Source organism: Nerophis lumbriciformis, linkage group LG10, assembly GCF_033978685.3.
Source record: "Nerophis lumbriciformis linkage group LG10, RoL_Nlum_v2.1, whole genome shotgun sequence".
Classification (NCBI taxonomy): domain Eukaryota; kingdom Metazoa; phylum Chordata; class Actinopteri; order Syngnathiformes; family Syngnathidae; genus Nerophis; species Nerophis lumbriciformis.
Genome location: NC_084557.2, coordinates 2,670,885 through 2,697,500, shown reverse-complemented (window position 1 = coordinate 2,697,500; position 26,616 = coordinate 2,670,885). Strand labels below are relative to the sequence as shown.

Genomic DNA, 26,616 nt, shown 5'->3' with positions numbered 1-26,616 from the left:
TTAATCATGATTTTTTTTTGGTGTGAAATAACATTTTTAAATCAAAGTAATCACACTTGAATTTAGATTATTAGGATTTTTTAAAAAAATCAAATTAACCAGACTTTTAAATTTGAATGAATCATGATTCAATTTTCTTTATTGACATGAATCACACTTTGAATTTAGAATAATCATGATTTTTTTTTTTTTTGTCCAATTGGTTACACTTATGAAATTGGATTAATTATGATTATTATTTTAAATCAAACGAATCACACTTTTGAATTTGGATTAATCAAGATTATTCATTTTAAGTCAAATTAATCGCTTGTTTGAATATTGATTAATCATGATTTTTTTTTTTAATCCAATGAATCACACTTTTGAATTTGGATTAATCATGATTTTTGTGTGTTTGTGAAATAACATTTTTAAATCAAAGTAATCACACTTGAATTTAGATGATTAAGATTATTTTTGTTTTCAAATCAAATTAACCAGACTTTTAAATTTGAATGAATCATGATTCCATTTTCTTTAGCGACATGAATCACACTTTGAATTTGGAATAATCATGATTTTTTTTTTTTGTCCAATTGATTACACTTATGAAATTGGATTAATTATGATTATTATTTTAAATCAAACGAATCACACTTTTGAATTTGGATTAATCATGATTATTCAATTTAAGTCAAATTAATCGCATGTTTGAATATTGATTAATTATGATTTTTATTTTTTTTTTGTCCAATGAATTACACTTTTGAATTTGGATTAATCATGATTTTTTGTGTGTGTGTGTGTGAAATAACATTTTTAAATCAAAGTAATCACACTTGAATTTAGATGATTAGGATTTTTTTTTTTTTAATCAAATTAACCAGACTTTTACATTTGAATGAATCATGATTCCATTTTTTTTAGTGACATGAATCACACTTTGAATTTGGAATAATCATGATTTTTTTTTTTTGTCCAATTGATTACACTTATGAAATTAGATTAATTATGATTATTATTTTAAATCAAACGAATCACACTTTCGAATTTGGACTAATCATTATCATTAATTTTAAGTCAAATTAATCGCATGTTTGAATATTGATTAATCATGATTACATTTTTTTAAATCCAATGAATCACACTTTTGAATTTGGATTAATCATGATTTTTGTGTGTGTGAAATAACATTTTTAAATAAGTAATCACACTTGAATTTAGATGATTAGGATTTTATTTTATTTTTTAAATCAAATTAACCAGACTTTTAAATTTGAATGAATCATGATTCCATTTTCTTTAGTGACATGAATCACACTTTGAATTTAGAATAATCATGATTTATTTTTTTTGGTCCAATTGATTACACTTGTGGAATTGGATTAATTATGATTATTATTTTAAATCAAACGAATCACACTTTTGAATTTGGATTAATCATGATTATTCAATTTAAGTCAAATTAATCGCATGTTTGAATATTGATTAATTATGATTTTTATTTATTTTTTGTCCAATGAATTACACTTTTGAATTTGGATTAATCATGATTTTTTTTGTGTGTGTGTGAAATAACATTTTTAAATCAAAGTAATCACACTTGAATTTAGATGATTAGGATTTATTTTTTTTTAATCAAATTAACCAGACTTTTACATTTGAATGAATCATGATTCCATTTGTTTTAGTGACATGAATCACACTTTGAATTTGGAATAATCATGATTTTTTTTTTGTCCAATTGATTACACTTATGAAATTAGATTCATTATGATTATTATTTTAAATCAAACGAATCACACTTTCGAATTTGGACTAATCATTATCATTAATTTTAAGTCAAATTAATCGCATGTTTGAATATTGATTAATCATGATTACATTTTTTTTAATCCAATGAATCACACTTTTGAATTTGGATTAATCATGATTTTTGTGTGTGTGAAATAACATTTTTAAATAAGTAATCACACTTGAATTTAGATGATTAGGATTTTTTTTTTTTTTTTAAATCAAATTAACCAGACTTTTAAATTTGAATGAATCATGATTCCATTTTCTTTAGTGACATGAATCACACTTTGAATTTAGAATAATCATGATTTATTTTTTTTGGTCCAATTGATTACACTTGTGAAATTGGATTAATTATGATTATTATTTTAAATCAAAAGAAGCACACTTTTGAATTTGAATTAATCATGATTATTCAATTTAAGTCAAATTAATCGCATGTTTGAATATTGATTAATCATGATTTTTATTTTTATTTTTAATCCAATGAATCACACTTTTGAATTTGGATTAATCATGATTTTTTTTTTTTTTGTGTGAAATAACATTTTTAAATCAAAGTAATCACACTTGAATTTAGATGATTAGGATTTTTTTTTAATCAAATTAACCAGACTTTTAAATTTGAATGAATCATGATTCCATTTTCTTTAGTGACATGAATCACACTTTAAATTTGGAATAATCATGATTTTTTTTTGTCCAATTGATTACACTTATGAAATTGGATTAATTATGATTATTATTTTAAATCAAACGAATCACACTTTCGAATTTGGACTAATCATTATCATTAATTTTAAGTCAAATTAATCGCATGTTTGAATATTGATTAATCATGATTACATTTTTTTTAATCCAATGAATCACACTTTTGAATTTGGATTAATCATGATTTTTGTGTGTGTGAAATAACATTTTTAAATAAGTAATCACACTTGAATTTAGATGATTAGGATTTTTTTTTTTTTTTAAATCAAATTAACCAGACTTTTAAATTTGAATGAATCATGATTCCATTTTCTTTAGTGACATGAATCACACTTTGAATTTAGAATAATCATGATTTTTTTTTTTGTCCAATTGATTACACTTATGAAATTGGATTAATTATGATTATTATTTTAAATCAAAAGAATCACACTTTTGAATTTGGATTAATCATGATTATTCAATTTAAGTCAAATTAATCGCATGTTTGAATATTGATTAATTATGATTTTTAGTTTTTTTTATCCAATGAATTACACTTTTGAATTTGGATTAATCATGATTTTTTTTTTTGTGTGTGAAATAACATTTTTAAATCAAAGTAATCACACTTGAATTTAGATGATTAGGATTTTAAAAAAAAAAATCAAATTAACCAGACTTTAAATTTGAATGAATGATGATTCCATTTTCTTTAGTGACATGAATCACACTTTGAATTTGAAATAATCATGATTTATTTTTTTGTCCAATTGATTACACTTATGAAATTGGATTCATTATGATTATTATTTTAAATCAAACGAATCACACTTTGAATTTGGATTAACCATGATTCAATTTCTTTAATCAAATTAATTTCACTTTTGAATTTGGATTAATCGTGATTATTCATTTTAAGTCAAATTAATCGCATGTTTGAATATCTATTAATCATGATTTTTTTTTTTTTTATCCAATGAATCACACTTTTGAATTTGGAATAATCATGATTTTTTTTTTGTCCAATTGATTACACTTATGAAATTAGATTAATTATGATTATTATTTTTAAATCAAAGTAATCACACTTGAATTTAGATGATTAGGATTTTTTTTTTTTTAATCAAATTAACCAGACTTTTACATTTGAATGAATCATGATTCCATTTTCTTTAGTGACATGAATCACACTTTGAATTTAGAATAATCATGATTTTTTTTTATGTCCAATTGATTACACTTATGAAATTGGATTAATTATGGTTATTATTTTAAATCAAACGAATCACACTTTTGAATTTGGATTAATCATGATTATTCAATTTAAGTCAAATTAATCGCATGTTTGAATATTGATTAATCATGATTTTTTTTTTATCCAATGAATCACACTTTTGAATTTGGATTAATCGTGATTATTCATGATTTTTTGTGTGAAATAACATTTTTAAATCAAAGTAATCACACTTGAATTTAGATTGTTAGTTTTTTTTTTTTTTTGTCAAATTAACCAGACTTTTAAATTTGAATGAATGATGATTCCATTTTCTTTAGTGACATGAATCCCACTTTGAATTTAGAATAATCATGATTTTTTTTTTATGTCCAATTGATTACACTTATGAAATTGGATTAATTATAATTATTATTTTAAATCAAACGAATCACACTTTTGAATTTGGATTAATCATGATTCAATTTATTTAGTCAAATGAATTTCACTTTTGAATTTGGATTAATCGTGATTATTCATTTTAAGTCAAATTAATCGCATGTTTGAATATCGATTAATCATGATTTTTTTTTTTTTAATCCAATGAATCCCACTTTGAATTTAGAATAATCATGATTTTTTTTTATGTCCAATTGATTACACTTATGAAATTGGATTAATTATAATTATTATTTTGAATCAAACGAATCACACTTTTGAATTTGGATTAATCATGATTCAATTTATTTAGTCAAATGAATTTCACTTTTGAATTTGGATTAATCGTGATTATTAATTTTAAGTCAAATTAATCGCATGTTTGAATATCGATTAATCATGTTTTTTTTTTAATCCAATGAATCACACTTTTGAATTTGGATTAATCATGATTATTCAATTTAAGTCAAATTAATCGCATGTTTGAATATTTGTTAATCATGATTTTTTTGTTTTTTTATCCAATGAATCACACTTTTGAATTTGGATTAATCATGATTTTTGTGTGTGTCTGTGTGAAATAACATTTTTAAATCAAAGTAATCACACTTGAATTTAGATGATTAGGATTTTTTTTTTTGAATCAAATTAACCAGACTTTTACATTTGAATGAATCATGATTCCATTTTTTTAGTGACATGAATCCCACTTTGAATTTGGAATAATCATGATTTTTTTTTTATGTCCAATTGATTACACTTATGAAATTGGATTAATTATGATTATTATTTTAAATCAAACGAATCACACTTTTGAATTTGGATTAATCATGATTCAATTTATTTAGTCAAATGAATTTCACTTTTGAATTTGGATTAATCGTGATTATTCATTTTAAGTCAAATTAATCGCATGTTCGAATATCGATTAATCATGTGTTTTTTTTAATCCAATGAATCACACTTTTGAATTTGGATTAATCATGATTATTCAATTTAAGTCAAATTAATCGCATGTTTGAATATTGATTAATCATGATTTTTGTTTTTAATCCAATGAATCACACTTTTGAATTTGGATTAATCATGATTTTTGTGTGTGTGAAATAACATTTTTAAATAAGTAATCACACTTGAATTTAGATGATTAGGATTTTTTTTTTTTTTTAAATCAAATTAACCAGACTTTTAAATTTGAATGAATCATGATTCCATTTTCTTTAGTGACATGAATCACACTTTGAATTTAGAATAATCATGATTTTTTTTTTTGTCCAATTGATTACACTTATGAAATTGGATTAATTATGATTATTATTTTAAATCAAAAGAATCACACTTTTGAATTTGGATTAATCATGATTATTCAATTTAAGTCAAATTAATCGCATGTTTGAATATTGATTAATTATGATTTTTAGTTTTTTTTATCCAATGAATTACACTTTTGAATTTGGATTAATCATGATTTTTTTTTTTGTGTGTGAAATAACATTTTTAAATCAAAGTAATCACACTTGAATTTAGATGATTAGGATTTAAAAAAAAAAAATCAAATTAACCAGACTTTAAATTTGAATGAATGATGATTCCATTTTCTTTAGTGACATGAATCACACTTTGAATTTGAAATAATCATGATTTATTTTTTTGTCCAATTGATTACACTTATGAAATTGGATTCATTATGATTATTATTTTAAATCAAACGAATCACACTTTGAATTTGGATTAACCATGATTCAATTTCTTTAATCAAATTAATTTCACTTTTGAATTTGGATTAATCGTGATTATTCATTTTAAGTCAAATTAATCGCATGTTTGAATATCTATTAATCATGATTTTTTTTTTTTTTATCCAATGAATCACACTTTTGAATTTGGAATAATCATGATTTTTTTTTTGTCCAATTGATTACACTTATGAAATTAGATTAATTATGATTATTATTTTTAAATCAAAGTAATCACACTTGAATTTAGATGATTAGGATTTTTTTTTTTTTAATCAAATTAACCAGACTTTTACATTTGAATGAATCATGATTCCATTTTCTTTAGTGACATGAATCACACTTTGAATTTAGAATAATCATGATTTTTTTTTATGTCCAATTGATTACACTTATGAAATTGGATTAATTATGGTTATTATTTTAAATCAAACGAATCACACTTTTGAATTTGGATTAATCATGATTATTCAATTTAAGTCAAATTAATCGCATGTTTGAATATTGATTAATCATGATTTTTTTTTTATCCAATGAATCACACTTTTGAATTTGGATTAATCGTGATTATTCATGATTTTTTGTGTGAAATAACATTTTTAAATCAAAGTAATCACACTTGAATTTAGATTGTTAGTTTTTTTTTTTTTTTGTCAAATTAACCAGACTTTTAAATTTGAATGAATGATGATTCCATTTTCTTTAGTGACATGAATCCCACTTTGAATTTAGAATAATCATGATTTTTTTTTTATGTCCAATTGATTACACTTATGAAATTGGATTAATTATAATTATTATTTTAAATCAAACGAATCACACTTTTGAATTTGGATTAATCATGATTCAATTTATTTAGTCAAATGAATTTCACTTTTGAATTTGGATTAATCGTGATTATTCATTTTAAGTCAAATTAATCGCATGTTTGAATATCGATTAATCATGATTTTTTTTTTTTTAATCCAATGAATCCCACTTTGAATTTAGAATAATCATGATTTTTTTTTATGTCCAATTGATTACACTTATGAAATTGGATTAATTATAATTATTATTTTGAATCAAACGAATCACACTTTTGAATTTGGATTAATCATGATTCAATTTATTTAGTCAAATGAATTTCACTTTTGAATTTGGATTAATCGTGATTATTAATTTTAAGTCAAATTAATCGCATGTTTGAATATCGATTAATCATGTTTTTTTTTTAATCCAATGAATCACACTTTTGAATTTGGATTAATCATGATTATTCAATTTAAGTCAAATTAATCGCATGTTTGAATATTTGTTAATCATGATTTTTTTGTTTTTTTATCCAATGAATCACACTTTTGAATTTGGATTAATCATGATTTTTGTGTGTGTCTGTGTGAAATAACATTTTTAAATCAAAGTAATCACACTTGAATTTAGATGATTAGGATTTTTTTTTTTGAATCAAATTAACCAGACTTTTACATTTGAATGAATCATGATTCCATTTTTTTAGTGACATGAATCCCACTTTGAATTTGGAATAATCATGATTTTTTTTTTATGTCCAATTGATTACACTTATGAAATTGGATTAATTATGATTATTATTTTAAATCAAACGAATCACACTTTTGAATTTGGATTAATCATGATTCAATTTATTTAGTCAAATGAATTTCACTTTTGAATTTGGATTAATCGTGATTATTCATTTTAAGTCAAATTAATCGCATGTTCGAATATCGATTAATCATGTGTTTTTTTTAATCCAATGAATCACACTTTTGAATTTGGATTAATCATGATTATTCAATTTAAGTCAAATTAATCGCATGTTTGAATATTGATTAATCATGATTTTTGTTTTTAATCCAATGAATCACACTTTTGAATTTGGATTAATCATGATTTTTGTGTGTTTGTGAAATAACATTTTTAAATCAAAGTAATCACACTTGAATTTAGATGATTAAGATTATTTTTGTTTTTAAATCAAATTAACCAGACTTTTAAATTTGAATGAATGATGATTCCATTTTCTTTACTGACATGAATCACACTTTGAATTTGGAATAATCATGTTTTTTTTTTGTCCAATTGATTACACTTATGAAATTGGATTAATTATGATTATTATTTTAAATCAAACGAATCACACTTTTGAATTTGGATTAATCATGATTCAATTTCTTTAGTCAAATGAATGTCACTTTTGAATTTGGATTAATCGTGATTATTCATTTTAAGTCAAATTAATCACATGTTTGAATATCGATTAATCATGTTTTTTTGGTTTTTTTAATCCAATGAATCACACTTTTGAATTTGGAATAATCATGATTTTTTTTTTGTCCAATTGATTACACTTAAGAAATTGGATTAATTATGATTATTATTTTAAATCAAAAGAATCACACTTTTGAATTTGGATTAATCATGATTATTCAATTTAAGTCAAATTAATCGCATGTTTGAATATTGATTAATCATGATTTAAAAAAAAAAAATTTTTAGGGTTAGCATTTACGGTAAACCAAATTGTTATTATTTTTTTTTTAATTCGGGGAAGTTTATTTAGTGTTTCCTGCAGTTTTGTCAGTACATTCCCCCACCAAAATGCCACCCTGAAGGCTTGAGTGAGGTCTCTGTGGAAGTGGTCCCAAAGACAAGACAAGGTGACTCATGCATCCGTGGTGACGTTTGGCTGCTTCTCTTCCCACCTTTCATCCGCATCATCGCCTTTTTCCCTACGTTTGTGTGTGAGACGCTCTTTGTCCGACACGCCCATGTGGACTTGGTTTCAAGGGGAATGTTTTGCCGTGTCTTTATTCCCCGGTTGCCTGATGGAAACCAACCAATCATTCATCGCAGAGATATTTTTTTTTTAGTCATGGAGCCGACCCTTTTCCAATTCTAAGAGTGATCATTGGCGGGAGCTCCATCTAAAAAAAAAAAAAGGTCTGGGCTAACTCATCCATCTCAGCGCTAACGCCTGCATGTGGTTTTCTCCCCCAGCGACAATGATGACCATAAGCCCTTAAAAGGCAGCCGCACGCCATCGAGCGGGACGGTTAAGCGGGACAACAGTGACGACAGTTTAGTAGACTACGGGGAAGGAGGAGACGGACAGTTCAACGAGGACGGCTCCTTTATCGGAGAGTATAGCGGAAAGAGCGCCAGCCGGGACGCCGCCGAGGGCCACGAGAGCTCGGAGGCGCCGTCCCCGATTAACATCATCAACTCCTTGAATTCTTTCGTGTAGCCTCATCTTCCAGGTGGTGGTCATGGGGGACAATCTGGGAGGAAAACATGACAAACCATCCTCAGACTACAGCTGTCCTATCTGGTCTTTGCCAGCGACTGGGAATACAACAACTATGCACACAGCTCATGGTATGATTACGATATACTTTGTTCCGATAGCAACCATCAAGTCTTCATTGTTTGAGAAGGAAAACACGCTATTTCAAGTCTTGTATGAACCGTAGTGTGCTAAAGTCTAAGGCCGCCCTTGGGTTTCTTGTTTTAACAACACTATTACATACTTGCCAACCCTCCCGAATTTTCCGGGAGACTCCCGAATTTCAGTGCCTCTCCGGAAAATCAATCAATCAATCAATCAATCTTTATTTATATAGTCCTAAATCACAAGTGTCTCAAAGGGCTGCACAAGCCACAACGACATCCTCGGTACAAAGCCCACATACGGGCAAGGAAAAACTCACCCCAGTGGGACGTCGATGTGAATGACTATGAGAAACCTTGGAGAGGACCGCATATGTGGGTAACCCCCCCCCCTCTAGGGGAGACCGAAAGCAATGGATGTCGAGTGGGTCTGACATAATATTGTGAGAGTCCAGTCCATAGTGGATCCAACATAATAGTAAGAGTCCAGTCCATAGTGGGGCCAGCAGGACACCATCCCGAGCGGAGACGGGTCAGCAGCGTAGAGATGTTCCCAGCCGATGCACAGGCGAGCGGTCCACCCCGGGTCCCGACTCTGGACAGCCAGCACTTCATCCATGGCCATCGGACCTGTGCCCCCCCCCCCCCTCAAGGAAAAGGGGAGCAGAGGAGAAAAGAAAAGAAACGGCAGATCAACTGGTCTAACAGGGGGGCTACCGTATTTTCCGCACTATAAGGCGCACCGGATTATTAGCCGCACCTTCTATGAATTACATATTTCATAATTTTGTCCACCAATAAGCCGCCCCGGACTATAAGCCGCGCCTACGCTGCGCTAAAGTGAATGTCAAAAAAACGCTGCGCTAAAGTAAATGTCAAAAAAACAGTCAGATAGTTCAGTCAAACTTTAATAATATATTGAAAACCAGCGTTCTAACAACTCTGTCCCAAAATGTACGCAAATGTGCAATCACAAACATAGTAAAATTCAAAATGGTGTAGAGCAAAAGCAACATAATGTTGCTCGAACGTTAATGTCACAACACACAAAATAAACATAGCGCTCACCTTCTGAAGTTATTCTTCATTCGTAAATCCTTCGAATTCTTCGTCTTCGGTGTCCGAATTGAAAAGTTGCGCAAGCGTGGGATCCAAAAATGGCCGGCTCCGTCTCGTCGAAGTCATCGGATTCAGTGTCGCTGTTGTTGTGCAGCAGTTCTGTGAATCCTGCCTTCCGGAAAGCTCGGACCACAGTTGTGACCGAAATATCTGCCCAGGCATTTACGATCCACTGGCAAAAGTTGGCGTATGTCGTCCGGCGCTGTCTGCCCGTCTTAGTGAAGGTGTGTTCGCCTTCGGAGCTGTGTGAAAAAAGCCACCCGGCCTCTTCGCGTAAACTTCCCTTAACCACTTGCTCATCTTTTCTTCATCCATCCATCCCTTCGAGTTAGCTTTTATGATGACGCCGGCTGGAAAGGTCTCTTTTGGCAAGGTCTTCCTTTTGAATATCACCATGGGTGGAAGTTAGCATGGCAAGCTAGAACCACAGTGAAGGATGACTTCTCATTCCCTGTGGTGCGAATATTCACCGTACGTGCTCCCGTTCCACAGTGCGGTTCACAGGAATATCAGTTGCTGTGAAATACGGTAGTAATCCGTGTGCGGATGGAGAGATTGCGTCTTTTTATGAACCGGATCCTTGTCGCTTTGTAGGAGCCATTTTGTGGTCTTTACAGATGTAAACAGGAAATGAAACGTACGGTGATATCCGCGCGTTTTTTCTTCTTCTTCCGGGGGCGGGTAGAAGAAGAAGCGCTTCCTGTTCTATGGGGGCGGGTGCTTTCCTTGGCGGTTGCTTGCGTAGAAGAAGAAGCGCTTCCTGTTCTACCGGGAAAAAAGATGGCGGCTGTTTACCGAAGTTGCGAGATCGAAACTTTATGAAAATGAATCGTAATAAAGCGCACCGGGTTATAAGGCGCACTGTTAGCTTTTGAGAAAAATTGTGGTTTTTAGGTGCGCCTTATAGTGCGGAAAATACGGTATTTAAAGGCTAGAGTATACAAATGAGTTTTAAGATGGGACTTAAATGCTTCTCCCGGGACAACCATTCTCCCGAATTTCTCCCGATTTCCATTATTGGGGGCGTGCCTTAAAGGGGAACACATACCTGCCAACTTTTGAAATCAGAAAAACCTAGTAGCCAGGGTCCAGGGGCCGCAGGCCCCGGTAGGTCCAGGACAAAGTCCTGATGGGGGGTTCAGGCCCGACGCAAAATGATTGATTGCATTCAGACAGGTTAAAATGTTGCTGAAACCATCACTTTTCTATCAGTCACAGTGACTTTTCAAAACAAAAATATTACAGCAAAAATCATATGGGTTGATTGACATGTTTATTCTGTAAGCTAACTTCAATAGTTTGAAATTATTTTGACAGTTAATGCCAGTTATCCTGTCAACCTTTCACAAGACTTCCATTTGTTAATTGACAGTATAAACACTTTTTACAGTAAACAAATGGTAAAACAGTACTAAACAATTCCATAAAAAAAAAAAATTGGTGTCATTATTAACTTTCTGTCCAAGCTTGTATAATCTACTGCCTTGTTCAATTGTAAAAAAATATTCTGTGCCTAAAATTCACATTTCTATCACAATTATCATACTGTAAACATGGTAAGCTAACTTCATTAAAATTAATAGTCCTGTCAATAGCATGGAATTACAATTCAAATGTCGTTTTTTTGTAAGCCTTTCAAAAGAATTCAAAATATGAAAAATGAATGAAAATTAATTGAAGCCATCAGACACTTGAAAAGTGGCACATCACATCTCTAATGTAATCATTTGAACTTTTCAACAGAAATAGCACTGCAAAAATATTAAGGACATACTTCTGTATTTTGGTAGTTATGCTGGCAACATTTAACAAGATTTCTTCAACTTGGACTTGAAAGCATAAATAGTATAAACACTTTTAACAGTATAACAGTACTAAACAATTCCAATAGATACCATTGGTGTCATTACCTTTTTGTGGCTAAAAGCCGAAAAACGTTGAAAGTTTTCCACTTGTATCGCTAGCAACGGCATTAGACTTGTGTTTTTTTGTCCCAACGTGGTCTTTTACATCGCTAATTCCTCCGTGTCCGATCGAAAAATCTTGTCTGCACAAGGTGCAATTCGCGTAGTTTTCACTCTTTTTGGAACGGATAATTATTCCCGGATAGGCTTTTGAATATTCTTCACGGAATGACTGCAGTTTTCTTTTCGGTTTAAGACTTGTTTGCGATTTTTCTCCGGCTGATTCCATGATCGTTCGCTCGTTTGGAAACAATGGCAACTGGTGCCTCGTGCTTGGCAGCGGTGCTATAAATACCGTATTTTCCGCACCATAAGGCGCCCTGGGTTATAAGCCGCGCCTTCAATGAACGGCATATTTCAAAACTTTGTCCACCTATAAGCCGCCCCGTGTTGTAAGCCGCATCTAACTGCGCTAAAGGAATGTAAAAAAACCAGTCAAATAGGTCAGTCAAACTTTAATAATATATTAAAACCAGCGTGATGTGGGCGCGCATGGAGTCGTATATCAACATGGACAGAGCTGCGTGAAAAAAGCCACCCGGCCTCTTCGCGTAAACTTAAACTTACCTTAACCACTCGCTCATCTTTTCTTCATCCATCCATCCCTTCGAGTTAGCTTTTATGATGACGCCGGCTGGAAAGGTCTCTTTTGGCAAGGTCTTCCTTTTGAATATCACCATGGGTGGAAGTTTCTGGCCATTAGCATGGCAAGCTAGAACCACAGTGAAGGATGACTTCTCATTCCCTGTGGTGCGAATATTCACCGTACGTGCTCCCGTTGTATCCACAGTGCGGTTCACAGGAATATCAGTTGCTGTGAAATAGTAATCCGTGTGCGGATGGAGAGATTGCGTCTTTTCATGAACCGGATCCCTGTCGTTTAGTAGGAGCCATTTTGTGGTCTTTACAGATGTAAACACACAAAGGAAATGAGACGTACGGTAATATCCGCGCGCTTTTTCTTCTTCTACGCGGGCGGGTGGTTGCTTACAGTAGAAGAAGAAGCGCTTCCTGTTCTATGGGGGCGGGTGCTTACCTTGGCGGTTGCTTGCGTAGAAGAAGAAGCGCTTCCTGTTCTACCGGGAAAAAAGATGGCGGCTGTTTACTGTAGTTACGAGACCGAAACTTTATGAAAATGAATCTTAATATTTATCCATATATAAAGCGCACCGGGTTATAAGGCGCACTGTCAGCTTTTGAGAAAATTTGTGGTTTTTAGGTGCGCCTTATTGTGCGGAAAATACGGTAGCCTCGCGCATGGCATTCGGAATGGCTCGATAGGAAGTTACGGGAAGCAGTGTCGATTGTCATTGTTGTTACGCGATTTCGTGAATAAAACTTAAAAAATTATTATTTTTTTAATCAATGAAAAACCGTATTTTTTATCACTGCAACCGTAACCCGGAATAGGTTGATGAAAACCGTACTAATTACGGGAAAACCGGAGTAGTTGGCAGGTATGGGAACATTATCACAATTTCAGAAGGGTTAAAACCATTAAAAATCAGTTCCCAGTGGCTTATTTTATTTTTCGAAGTTTTTTTCAAAATGTTACCCATCGCGCAATATCCCTAAAAAAAAGGTCACAATCATGTTATGAACATTAACAAACACGAACAATACCCCTTCTAGAACGTTTATAAATGGTTTCCAAGTAGCTAACAATCATGTTATGAACATTAACAAACACGAACAACACCCCTTCTAGAACGTTTATAAATGGTTTCTAAGTAGCTAACAATCATGTTATGAACATTAACAAACACGAACAACACCCCTTCTAGAACGTTTATAAATGGTTTCTAAGTAGCTAACAATCATGTTATGAACATTAACAAACACGAACAACACCCCTTCTAGAACGTTTATAAATGGTTTCCAAGTAGCTAACAATCATGTTATGAACATTAACAAACACGAACAACACCCCTTCTAGAACGTTTATAAATGGTTTCCAAGTAGCTAACAATCATGTTGTGAACATTAACAAACACGAACAATACCCCTTCTAGAACGTTTATAAATGGTTTTTAAGTAGGTCACAATCATGTTATGAACATTAACAAACACGAACAATACCCCTTCTAGAACATTTATAAATGGTTTCTAAGTAGCTAACAATCATGTTATGAACATTAACAAACACGAACAATACCCCTTCTAGAACATTTATAAATGGTTTCTAAGTAGGTCACAATCATGTTGTGAACATTAACAAACACGAACAACACCCCTTCTAGAACATTTATAAATGGTTTCTAAGTAGCTAACAATCATGTTATGAACATTAACAAACACGAACAATACCCCTTCTAGAACATTTATAAATGGTTTCTAAGTAGCTAACAATCATGTTATGAACATTAACAAACACGAACAACACCCCTTCTAGAACATTTATAAATGGTTTCTAAGTAGCTAACAATCATGTTATGAACATTAACAAACACAAACAACACCCCTTCTAGAACATTTATAAATGGTTTCTAAGTAGCTAACAATCATGTTATGAACATTAACAAACACGAACAATACCCCTTCTAGAACGTTGATAAATGTTTTTTAAGTAGGTCACAATCATGTTGTGAACATTAACAAACAGAAACAATACCCCTTCTAGAACGTTTATAAATGGTTTCCAAGTAGCTAACAATCATGTTATGAACATTAACAAACACGAACAATACCCCTTCTAGAACATTTATAAATGGTTTCTAAGTGGCTAACAATCATGTTATGAACATTAAAAAACACGAACAATACCCCTTCTAGAACGTTTATAAATGGTTTCCAAGTAGCTAACAATCATGTTATGAACATTAACAAACACAAACAATACCCCTTCTAGAACATTTATAAATGGTTTCTAAGTAGCTAACAATCATGTTATGAACATTAACAAACACGAACAATACCCCTTCTAGAACGTTTATAAATGGTTTCCAAGTAGCTAACAATCATGTTATGAACATTAACAAACACAAACAACACCCCTTCTAGAACATTTATAAATGGTTTCTAAGTAGGTCACAATCATGTTATGAACATTAACAAACACAAACAACACCCCTTCTAGAACATTTATAAATGGTTTCTAAGTAGCTAACAATCATGTTGTGAACATTAACAAACACAAACAACACCCCTTCTAGAACATTTATAAATGGTTTCTAAGTAGGTCACAATCATGTTATGAACATTAACAAACACAAACAACACCCCTTCTAGAACATTTATAAATGGTTTCTAAGTAGCTAACAATCATGTTATGAACATTAACAAACACGAACAATACCCCTTCTAGAACGTTTATAAATGGTTTCTAAGTAGGTCACAATCATGTTGTGAACATTTAACCATCGTTATATACACCCGTCCATTTTCCTGTGACGTCACATAGTGATGCCAATACAAACAAACATGGCGCATAGAACAGCAAGCTATAGCGACATTAGCTCGGATTCAGACTCGGATTTCAGCGGCTTAAGCGATTCAACAGATTATGCATGTATTGAAACGGATGGTTGTAGTGTGGAGGCGGGTAGCGAAAACGAAATTGAAGAAGAAACTGAAGCTATTGAGCCATATCGGTTTGAACCGTATGCAAGCGAAACCGACGAAAACGACACGACAGCCAGCGACACGGGAGAAAGCGAGGACGAATTCGGCGATCGCCTTCTAACCAACGATTGGTATGTGTTTGTTTGGCATTAAAGGAAACTAACAACTATGAACTAGGTTTACAGCATATGAAATACATTTGGCAACAACATGCACTTTGAGAGTGCAGACAGCCCTATTTTCATCAATTAATATATTCTGTAGACATACCCTCATCCGCGCTCTTTTCCTGAAAGCTGATCTGTCCGGTTTTGGAGTTGATGTCAGCAGGCCAGGGAAGCTAGGGTCGATATTCTTCTCTTGATCATCTTCGGGACGGTGTGAGCCAAGACATCCAGGGGGTTTAGCTCGCTCGTCTGCGGGAACAAACTGCCGCCATTGCTTGCCGTGCTAGCGAGGTCCTTTGTCCCTGAATTGCTCACACACTCCGGCAGATTCAATGGGGGTCTGGCGGCAGATTTCTTTGACTTTATCGTCGGAAATGCATCTGCTTTGAGTGTCGCAGGATATCCACACATTCTTGCCATCTCTGTCGTAGCATAGCTTTCGTCGGTAAAGTGTGCGGAACAAACGTCCGATTTCTTGCCACTTTGGCATCTTTGGGCCACTGGTGCAACTTGAATCCGTCCCTGTTGGTGTTGTTACACCCTCCGACAACACACCGACGAGGCATGATGTCTCCAAGGTACGGAAAACAGTCGAAAAAAAACGGAAAATAACAGAGCTGATTTGACTCCGTGTTTGAGAAAATGGCGGATTGCTTCCCAATGTGACGTCACGTCCGAGAGCGAATAATAGAAAGGCGTTTAATTCGCCAAAATTCACCCATTTAGAGTTCGGAAATCGGTTAAAAAAATATATGGTCTTTTTTCTGCAACATCAAGGTATATATTGACGCTTACATAGGTCTGGTGATAATGTTCCCCTTTAAAGGCACTGCCTTTAGCGTCCTCTCTCACCTGAAAAGGAGACTATTATATACAGGTAAAAGCCAGTAAATTAGAATATTTTGAAAAACTTGATTTATTTCAGTAATTGCATTCAAAAGGTGTAACTTGTACATTATATTTATTCATTGCACACAGACTGATGCATTCAAATGTTTATTTCATTTAATTTTGATGATTTGAAGTGGCAACAAATGAAAATCCAAAATTCCGTGTGACACAAAATTAGAATATTACTTAAGGCTAATACAAAAAAGGGATTTTTAGAAATGTTGGCCAACTGAAAAGTATGAAAATGAAAAATATGAGCATGTACAATACTCAATACTTGGTTGGAGCTCCTTTTGCCTCAATTACTGCGTTAATGCGGCGTGGCATGGAGTCGATGAGTTTCTGGCACTGCTCAGGTGTTATGAGAGCCCAGGTTGCTCTGATAGTGGCCTTCAACTCTTCTGCGTTTGTGGGTCTGGCATTCTGCATCTTCCTTTTCACAATACCCCACAGATTTTCTATGGGGCTAAGGTCAGGGGAGTTGGCGGGCCAATTTAGAACAGAAATACCATGGTCCGTAAACCAGGCACGGGTAGATTTTGCGCTGTGTGCAGGCGCCAAGTCCTGTTGGAACTTGAAATCTCCATCTCCATAGAGCAGGTCAGCAGCAGGAAGCATGAAGTGCTCTAAAACTTGCTGGTAGACGGCTGCGTTGACCCTGGATCTCAGGAAACAGAGTGGACCGACACCAGCAGATGACATGGCACCCCAAACCATCACTGATGGTGGAAACTTTACACTAGACTTCAGGCAACGTGGATCCTGTGCCTCTCCTGTCTTCCTCCAGACTCTGGGACCTCGATTTCCAAAGGAAATGCAAAATTTGCATGGTTGGGTGATGGTTTGGGGTGCCATGTCATCTGCTGGTGTCGGTCCACTCTGTTTCCTGAGATCCAGGGTCAACGCAGCCGTCTACCAGCAAGTTTTAGAGCACTTCATGCTTCGTGCTGCTGACCTGCTCTATGGAGATGGAGATTTCAAGTTCCAACAGGACTTGGCGCCTGCACACAGCGCAAAATCTACCCGTGCCTGGTTTACGGACCATGGTATTTCTGTTCTAAATTGGCCCGCCAACTCCCCTGACCTTAGCCCCATAGAAAATCTGTGGGGTATTGTGAAAAGGAAGATGCAGAATGCCAGACCCAAAAACGCAGAAGAGTTGAAGGCCACTATCAGAGCAACCTGGGCTCTCATAACACCTGAGCAGTGCCAGAAACTCATCGACTCCATGCCACGCCGCATTAACGCAGTAATTGAGGCAAAAGGAGCTCCAACCAAGTATTGAGTATTGTACATGCTCATATTTTTCATTTTCATACTTTTCAGTTGGCCAACATTTCTAAAAATCCCTTTTTTGTATTAGCCTTAAGTAATATTCTAATTTTGTGACACACGGAATTTTGGATTTTCATTTGTTGCCACTTCAAATCATCAAAATTAAATGAAATAAACATTTGAATGCATCAGTCTGTGTGCAATGAATAAATATAATGTACAAGTTACACCTTTTGAATGCAATTACTGAAATAAATCAAGTTTTTCAAAATATTCTAATTTACTGGCTTTTACCTGTATGTCTCCAAGTCCATGTTTCTCGCCCGGAAAAGGGTGGAGTGCCATCTCCGGGTTGGGGAGGGGATCTTGCCCCATGTGAAGGAGTTCAAGTACCTCGGAGTCTTGACTATAATAATTCTGCCCATGTCAATCAACATTAAACTGCCTCAAGTTGTTGCTCAGATTAAATAAAATGACAACTTTTCTTCTTCATATAAAAAGTGCAACATTAAACAGTTTCAAGTCAACTCATCATGCTTCATTTATTACAGCATTTGGGAAGCCTGTAGTTGATTTATTATGTAAATGTTATATTTTTATCAACATGTGATAGCAGGGACCCTGCCATTCAAAACTAGGCTGCTGCATTACTAATGATTAATGTAACTATAGCTGACAAAATAGTACAATAGCAATAGGAGAGACTATTCATCCCTGAACACCATGGAGTTCATGTAGGCTTAATGATGCACTTACATTATTATATCAACTATCAGAGACAGAAACTCTTCATTTAACATAATGTCCTTTTTTTGCTGCTTCAACACAGCTCAATCAACACAGAAAAAGGTCAAGTGAAATAACAGACAGACAGGGCTTTGCTGTCCATAACACACAAACACACACCGCAAAATGAGCTAACTTTACGCTAATTAGCCTTCACCTCAAGCCAGGACTGCGAACGAGCTGAGCTGCCTTTATTATTTCTAGAAGGTCAACGGGCTCATAGTGATGTTACTAGTAGTTGACTGGGAGGTGTTTATTATCATTTGGGGAGACTCCGCTGCCTGATGATTACCTGCTAAACACCTCGACACTGGAGCACTGATTCCATGCGCTCTGAATACGCACTGCTGATTGGCTGTTACCGCTCTGTGTGTAACCAATCAGATGGTTGTGTGGGTGGGACAATGCTGGGTGCTGTGTAGAGGACTGACAGAGGCAGAACGCGGAGCAGCTTGTTAAGACTTTAGCTTTTGGCTACTTAATATGTTCGTCTGGAAACTCGTTCGGTACACCTCCGAACCGAACCGAAACCCCCGTACCGAAACGGTTCCATACAAATACACGTACTGTTACACCCCTAATATTTAGATTTGAGAACCAATACTACATCATGGATATCTATATTCCAGTATCGATCCGCACATCACTATATGGTGATTGCCTGGCAGGTATGTTGGAAAGTTAGCTGGCGATTTATCAGTTCATACATATTCATCAACTACACAAGCATTTTGAACAGAAGGAGCTTAGGAGGAACCTGTGAGGAACCACAAAACTTGTTGCCATAGAAACAAGAAAGCCAAGACTATTTGCACACTACTGTACATACAGTACTGTCTATGATCTACATTCTGTACATGGTCATTGGCCAGCAGGATGAGGATGTTGTCATGTGACCACCCCGCATGCGGTCTTGGAACTGAATGAAGACCACCCGGCGGCATGTGCCCCCCCCCCACCCCTTCCCTTCCCCTTGGCTGGGTTTGTCTTCAGGTCTTTTCTCCACAGACGCTACTAACTCCTTCTCCACGCTCCAGTGTGGGACGGACAACTTAGTGGAGCCTTCAAAGTCCAACACCGTTTAAATTTTTTAAATAAATACGAGTCAAATTACTCAAATGTTACAGACAGGGACAAAGAAGGCGAGTGCAGTGTGATACTGCCCCCCTGTGGCCGTTTATAGGTATGGCTTCAATCGTTACGTTATTGCCGTGCGATACTGCCCCCCTGTGGCCGTTTATAGGTATGGCTTCTATCGATCCGTTTGCTAAAAATGAACTTCTGAAGTTTTTTCCCAAACTTGTACGACATTTGGAGCTTCCATTATACTTCATACAAGGTGTGTGTTCTTGTTTCTGGACTACGTCTACAAACCATTCTCACCAAGGACAGGAGTTGTGTATATTTTGGTGCAAATCCAGGTTTGTAGGCTCGCCGCTTTACAGCAACAATACCCCTTGTAGACGGTTTATAAATGGTTTCTAAGTAGGTCACAATCATGTTATGAACATTAACAAACACGAACAATACCCCTTCTAGAACGTTTATAAATGGTTTCCAAGTAGCTAACAATCATGTTATGAACACAAACACGAACAACACCCCTTCTAGAACGTTTATAAATGTTTTCTAAGTAGCTAACTATCATGTTATGAACATTAACAAACACGAACAATACCCCTTCTAGAACGTTTATAAATGGTTTCTAAGTAGCTAACAATCATGTTATGAACATTAACAAACACGAACAATACCCCTTCTAGAACGTTTATAAATGGTTTCTAAGTAGCTAACAATCATGTTATGAACATTAACAAACACGAACAACACCCCTTCTAGAACGTTTATAAATGGTTTCTAAGTAGCTAACAATCATGTTATGAACATTAACAAACAGAAACAATACCCCTTCTAGAACGTTTATAAATGGTTTCCAAGTAGCTAACAATCATGTTATGAACATTAACAAACACAAACAATACCCCTTCTAGAACGTTTATAAATGGTTTCTAAGTAGGTCACAATCATGTTATGAACATTAACAAACACGAACAATACCCCTTCTAGAACGTTTATAAATGGTTTCTAAGTAGCTAACAATCATGTTATGAACATTAACAAACATGAACAACACCCCTTCTAGAACGTTTATAAATGGTTTCTAAGTAGCTAACAATCATGTTATGAACATTAACAAACACAAACAATACCCCTTCTAGAACATTTATAAATGGTTTCTAAGTAGGTCACAATCATGTTATGAACATGAACAAACACGAACAATACCCCTTCTAGAACGTTTATAAATGGTTTCTAAGTAGCTAACAATCATGTTATGAACATTAACAAACACGAACAACACCCCTTCTAGAACGTTTATAAATGGTTTCTAAGTAGCTACAATCATGTTATGAACATTAACAAACACGAACAACACCCCTTCTAGAACATTTATAAATGGTTTCTAAGTAGGTCACAATCATGTTGTGAACATTAACAAACACGAACAACACCCCTTCTAGAACGTTTATAAATGGTTTCTAAGTAGCTAACAATCATGTTATGAACATTAACAAACACGAACAACACCCCTTCTAGAACGTTTATAAATGGTTTCTAAGTAGCTAACAATCATGTTATGAACATTAACAAACAGAAACAATACCCCTTCTAGAACGTTTATAAATGGTTTCCAAGTAGCTAACAATCATGTTATGAACATTAACAAACACAAACAATACCCCTTCTAGAACGTTTATAAATGGTTTCTAAGTAGGTCACAATCATGTTATGAACATTAACAAACACGAACAATACCCCTTCTAGAACGTTTATAAATGGTTTCCAAGTAGCTAACAATCATGTTATGAACACAAACACGAACAACACCCCTTCTAGAACGTTTATAAATGTTTTCTAAGTAGCTAACTATCATGTTATGAACATTAACAAACACGAACAATACCCCTTCTAGAACGTTTATAAATGGTTTCTAAGTAGCTAACAATCATGTTATGAACATTAACAAACACGAACAATACCCCTTCTAGAACGTTTATAAATGGTTTCTAAGTAGCTAACAATCATGTTATGAACATTAACAAACACGAACAACACCCCTTCTAGAACGTTTATAAATGGTTTCTAAGTAGCTAACAATCATGTTATGAACATTAACAAACAGAAACAATACCCCTTCTAGAACGTTTATAAATGGTTTCCAAGTAGCTAACAATCATGTTATGAACATTAACAAACACAAACAATACCCCTTCTAGAACGTTTATAAATGGTTTCTAAGTAGGTCACAATCATGTTATGAACATTAACAAACACGAACAATACCCCTTCTAGAACGTTTATAAATGGTTTCTAAGTAGCTAACAATCATGTTATGAACATTAACAAACATGAACAACACCCCTTCTAGAACGTTTATAAATGGTTTCTAAGTAGCTAACAATCATGTTATGAACATTAACAAACACAAACAATACCCCTTCTAGAACATTTATAAATGGTTTCTAAGTAGGTCACAATCATGTTATGAACATGAACAAACACGAACAATACCCCTTCTAGAACGTTTATAAATGGTTTCTAAGTAGCTAACAATCATGTTATGAACATTAACAAACACGAACAACACCCCTTCTAGAACGTTTATAAATGGTTTCTAAGTAGCTACAATCATGTTATGAACATTAACAAACACGAACAACACCCCTTCTAGAACATTTATAAATGGTTTCTAAGTAGGTCACAATCATGTTGTGAACATTAACAAACACGAACAACACCCCTTCTAGAACGTTTATAAATGGTTTCTAAGTAGCTAACAATCATGTTATGAACATTAACAAACACGAACAACACCCCTTCTAGAACGTTTATAAATGGTTTCTAAGTAGCTAACAATCATGTTATGAACATTAACAAACAGAAACAATACCCCTTCTAGAACGTTTATAAATGGTTTCCAAGTAGCTAACAATCATGTTATGAACATTAACAAACACAAACAATACCCCTTCTAGAACGTTTATAAATGGTTTCTAAGTAGGTCACAATCATGTTATGAACATTAACAAACACGAACAATACCCCTTCTAGAACGTTTATAAATGGTTTCTAAGTAGCTAACAATCATGTTATGAACATTAACAAACATGAACAACACCCCTTCTAGAACATTTATAAATGGTTTCTAAGTAGCTAACAATCATGTTATGAACATTAACAAACACAAACAATACCCCTTCTAGAACATTTATAAATGGTTTCTAAGTAGGTCACAATCATGTTATGAACATGAACAAACACGAACAATACCCCTTCTAGAACGTTTATAAATGGTTTCTAAGTAGCTAACAATCATGTTATGAACATTAACAAACACGAACAACACCCCTTCTAGAACGTTTATAAATGGTTTCTAAGTAGCTACAATCATGTTATGAACATTAACAAACACGAACAACACCCCTTCTAGAACATTTATAAATGGTTTCTAAGTAGCTAACAATCATGTTATGAACATTAACAAACATGAACAATACCCCTTCTAGAACATTTATAAATGGTTTCTAAGTAGGTCACAATCATGTTATGAACATGAACAAACACGAACAATACCCCTTCTAGAACGTTTATAAATGGTTTCTAAGTAGCTAACAATCATGTTATGAACATTAACAAACACGAACAACACCCCTTCTAGAACGTTTATAAATGGTTTCTAAGTAGCTACAATCATGTTATGAACATTAACAAACACGAACAACACCCCTTCTAGAACATTTATAAATGGTTTCTAAGTAGGTCACAATCATGTTGTGAACATTAACAAACACGAACAACACCCCTTCTAGAACGTTTATAAATGGTTTCTAAGTAGCTAACAATCATGTTATGAACATTAACAAACACGAACAACACCCCTTCTAGAACGTTTATAAATGGTTTCTAAGTAGCTAACAATCATGTTATGAACATTAACAAACAGAAACAATACCCCTTCTAGAACGTTTATAAATGGTTTCCAAGTAGCTAACAATCATGTTATGAACATTAACAAACACAAACAATACCCCTTCTAGAACGTTTATAAATGGTTTCTAAGTAGGTCACAATCATGTTATGAACATTAACAAACACGAACAATACCCCTTCTAGAACGTTTATAAATGGTTTCTAAGTAGCTAACAATCATGTTATGAACATTAACAAACATGAACAACACCCCTTCTAGAACGTTTATAAATGGTTTCTAAGTAGCTAACAATCATGTTATGAACATTAACAAACACAAACAATACCCCTTCTAGAACATTTATAAATGGTTTCTAAGTAGGTCACAATCATGTTATGAACATGAACAAACACGAACAATACCCCTTCTAGAACGTTTATAAATGGTTTCTAAGTAGCTAACAATCATGTTATGAACATTAACAAACACGAACAACACCCCTTCTAGAACGTTTATAAATGGTTTCTAAGTAGCTACAATCATGTTATGAACATTAACAAACACGAACAACACCCCTTCTAGAACATTTATAAATGGTTTCTAAGTAGCTAACAATCATGTTATGAACATTAACAAACATGAACAATACCCCTTCTAGAACGTTTATAAATGGTTTCTAAGTAGCTAACAATCATGTTATGAACATTAACAAACACGAACAACACCCCTTCTAGAACGTTTATAAATTGTTTCTAAGTAGCTAACAATCATGTTATGAACATTAACAAACACGAACAATACCCCTTCTAGAACGTTTATAAATGGTTTCTAAGTAGCTAACAATCATGTTATGAACATTAACAAACACGAACAACACCCCTTCTAGAACGTTTATAAATAGTTTCTAAGTAGCTAACAATCATGTTATGAACATTAACAAACACAAACAATACCCCTTCTAGAACGTTTATAAATGGTTTCTAAGTAGCTAACAATCATGTTATGAACATTAACAAACACAAACAATACCCCTTCTAGAATGTTTATAAATGGTTTCTAAGTAGGTCACAATCATGTTATGAACATTAACAAACACGAACAACACCTCTTCTAGAACGTTTATAAATGGTTTCTAAGTAGGTCACAATCATGTTATGAACATTAACAAACACAAACAACACCCCTTCTAGAACGTTTATAAATGGTTTCTAAGTAGCTAACAATCATGTTATGAACATTAACAAACACGAACAATACCCCTTCTAGAACGTTTATAAATGGTTTCTAAGTAGCTAACAATCATGTTATGAACATTAACAAACACGAACAATACCCCTTCTAGAACGTTTATAAATGGTTTCTAAGTAGCTAACAATCATGTTATGAACATTAACAAACACGAACAACACCCCTTCTAGAACGTTTATAAATAGTTTCTAAGTAGCTAACAATCATGTTATGAACATTAACAAACACAAACAATACCCCTTCTAGAACGTTTATAAATGGTTTCTAAGTAGCTAAAAATCATGTTATAAACATTAACAAACACGAACAATACCCCTTCTAGAACGTTTATAAATGGTTTCTAAGTAGCTAACAATCATGTTATGAACATTAACAAACACGAACAACACCCCTTCTAGAACGTTTATAAATGGTTTCTAAGTAGCTAACAATCATGTTATGAACATTAACAAACACAAACAATACCCCTTCTAGAACGTTTATAAATGGTTTCTAAGTAGGTTACAATCATGTTATGAACATTAACAAACACAAACAATACCCCTTCTAGAACGTTTATAAATGGTTTCTAAGTAGCCAACAATCATGTTATGAACATTAACAAACACAAACAATACCCCTTCTAGAACATTTATAAATGGTTTCTAAGTAGGTCACAATCATGTAATGAACATTAACAAACACGAACAATACCCCTTCTAGAACGTTTATAAATGGTTTCTAAGTTGCTAACAATCATGTTATGAACATTAACAAACACGAACAATACCCCTTCTAGAACGTTGATAAATGGTTTTTAAGTAGGTCACAATCATGTTATGAACATTAACAAACACGAACAATACCCCTTCTAGAACGTTGATAAATGGTTTTTAAGTAGGTCACAATCATGTTATGAACATTAACAAACACAAACAATACCCCTTCTAGAACGTTTATAAATGGTTTCTAAGTAGGTCACAATCATGTTATGAACATTAACAAACACGAACAATACCCCTTCTAGAACGTTTATAAATGGTTTTTAAGTAGATCACAATCATGTTATGAACATTAACAAACACGAACAACACCCCTTCTAGAACGTTTATAAATGGTTTCTAAGTAGGTCACAATCATGTTATGAACATTAACAAACACGAACAATACCCCTTCTAGAACGTTTATAAATGGTTTCCAAGTAGCTAACAATCATGTTATGAACACAAACACGAACAACACCCCTTCTAGAACGTTTATAAATGTTTTCTAAGTAGCTAACAATCATGTTATGAACATTAACAAACAGAAACAATACCCCTTCTAGAACGTTTATAAATGGTTTCTAAGTAGCTAACAATCATGTTATGAACATTAACAAACACAAACAACACCCCTTCTAGAA

At 33.5% G+C, this 26,616-nt stretch overlaps 1 protein-coding gene across 3 annotated transcripts in view; it reads left to right on the top strand.

Moving 5' to 3' along the window:
• LOC133612751 (neuronal cell adhesion molecule-like) overlaps positions 1 to 9,831 on the top strand; it is a 274,321-nt gene extending 264,490 nt beyond the window's left edge. For all 3 annotated transcript variants that reach the window (XM_061970426.2, XM_061970425.2, XM_061970423.2), the window contains one exon: positions 8,860 to 9,831. In XM_061970426.2, the coding sequence (XP_061826410.2) occupies positions 8,860 to 9,106 (247 nt within the window). In that variant the 3' untranslated portion in view covers positions 9,107 to 9,831. The remainder of the gene's footprint in view (positions 1 to 8,859) is intronic.
• Positions 9,832 to 26,616: the final 16,785 nt, after the last annotated feature.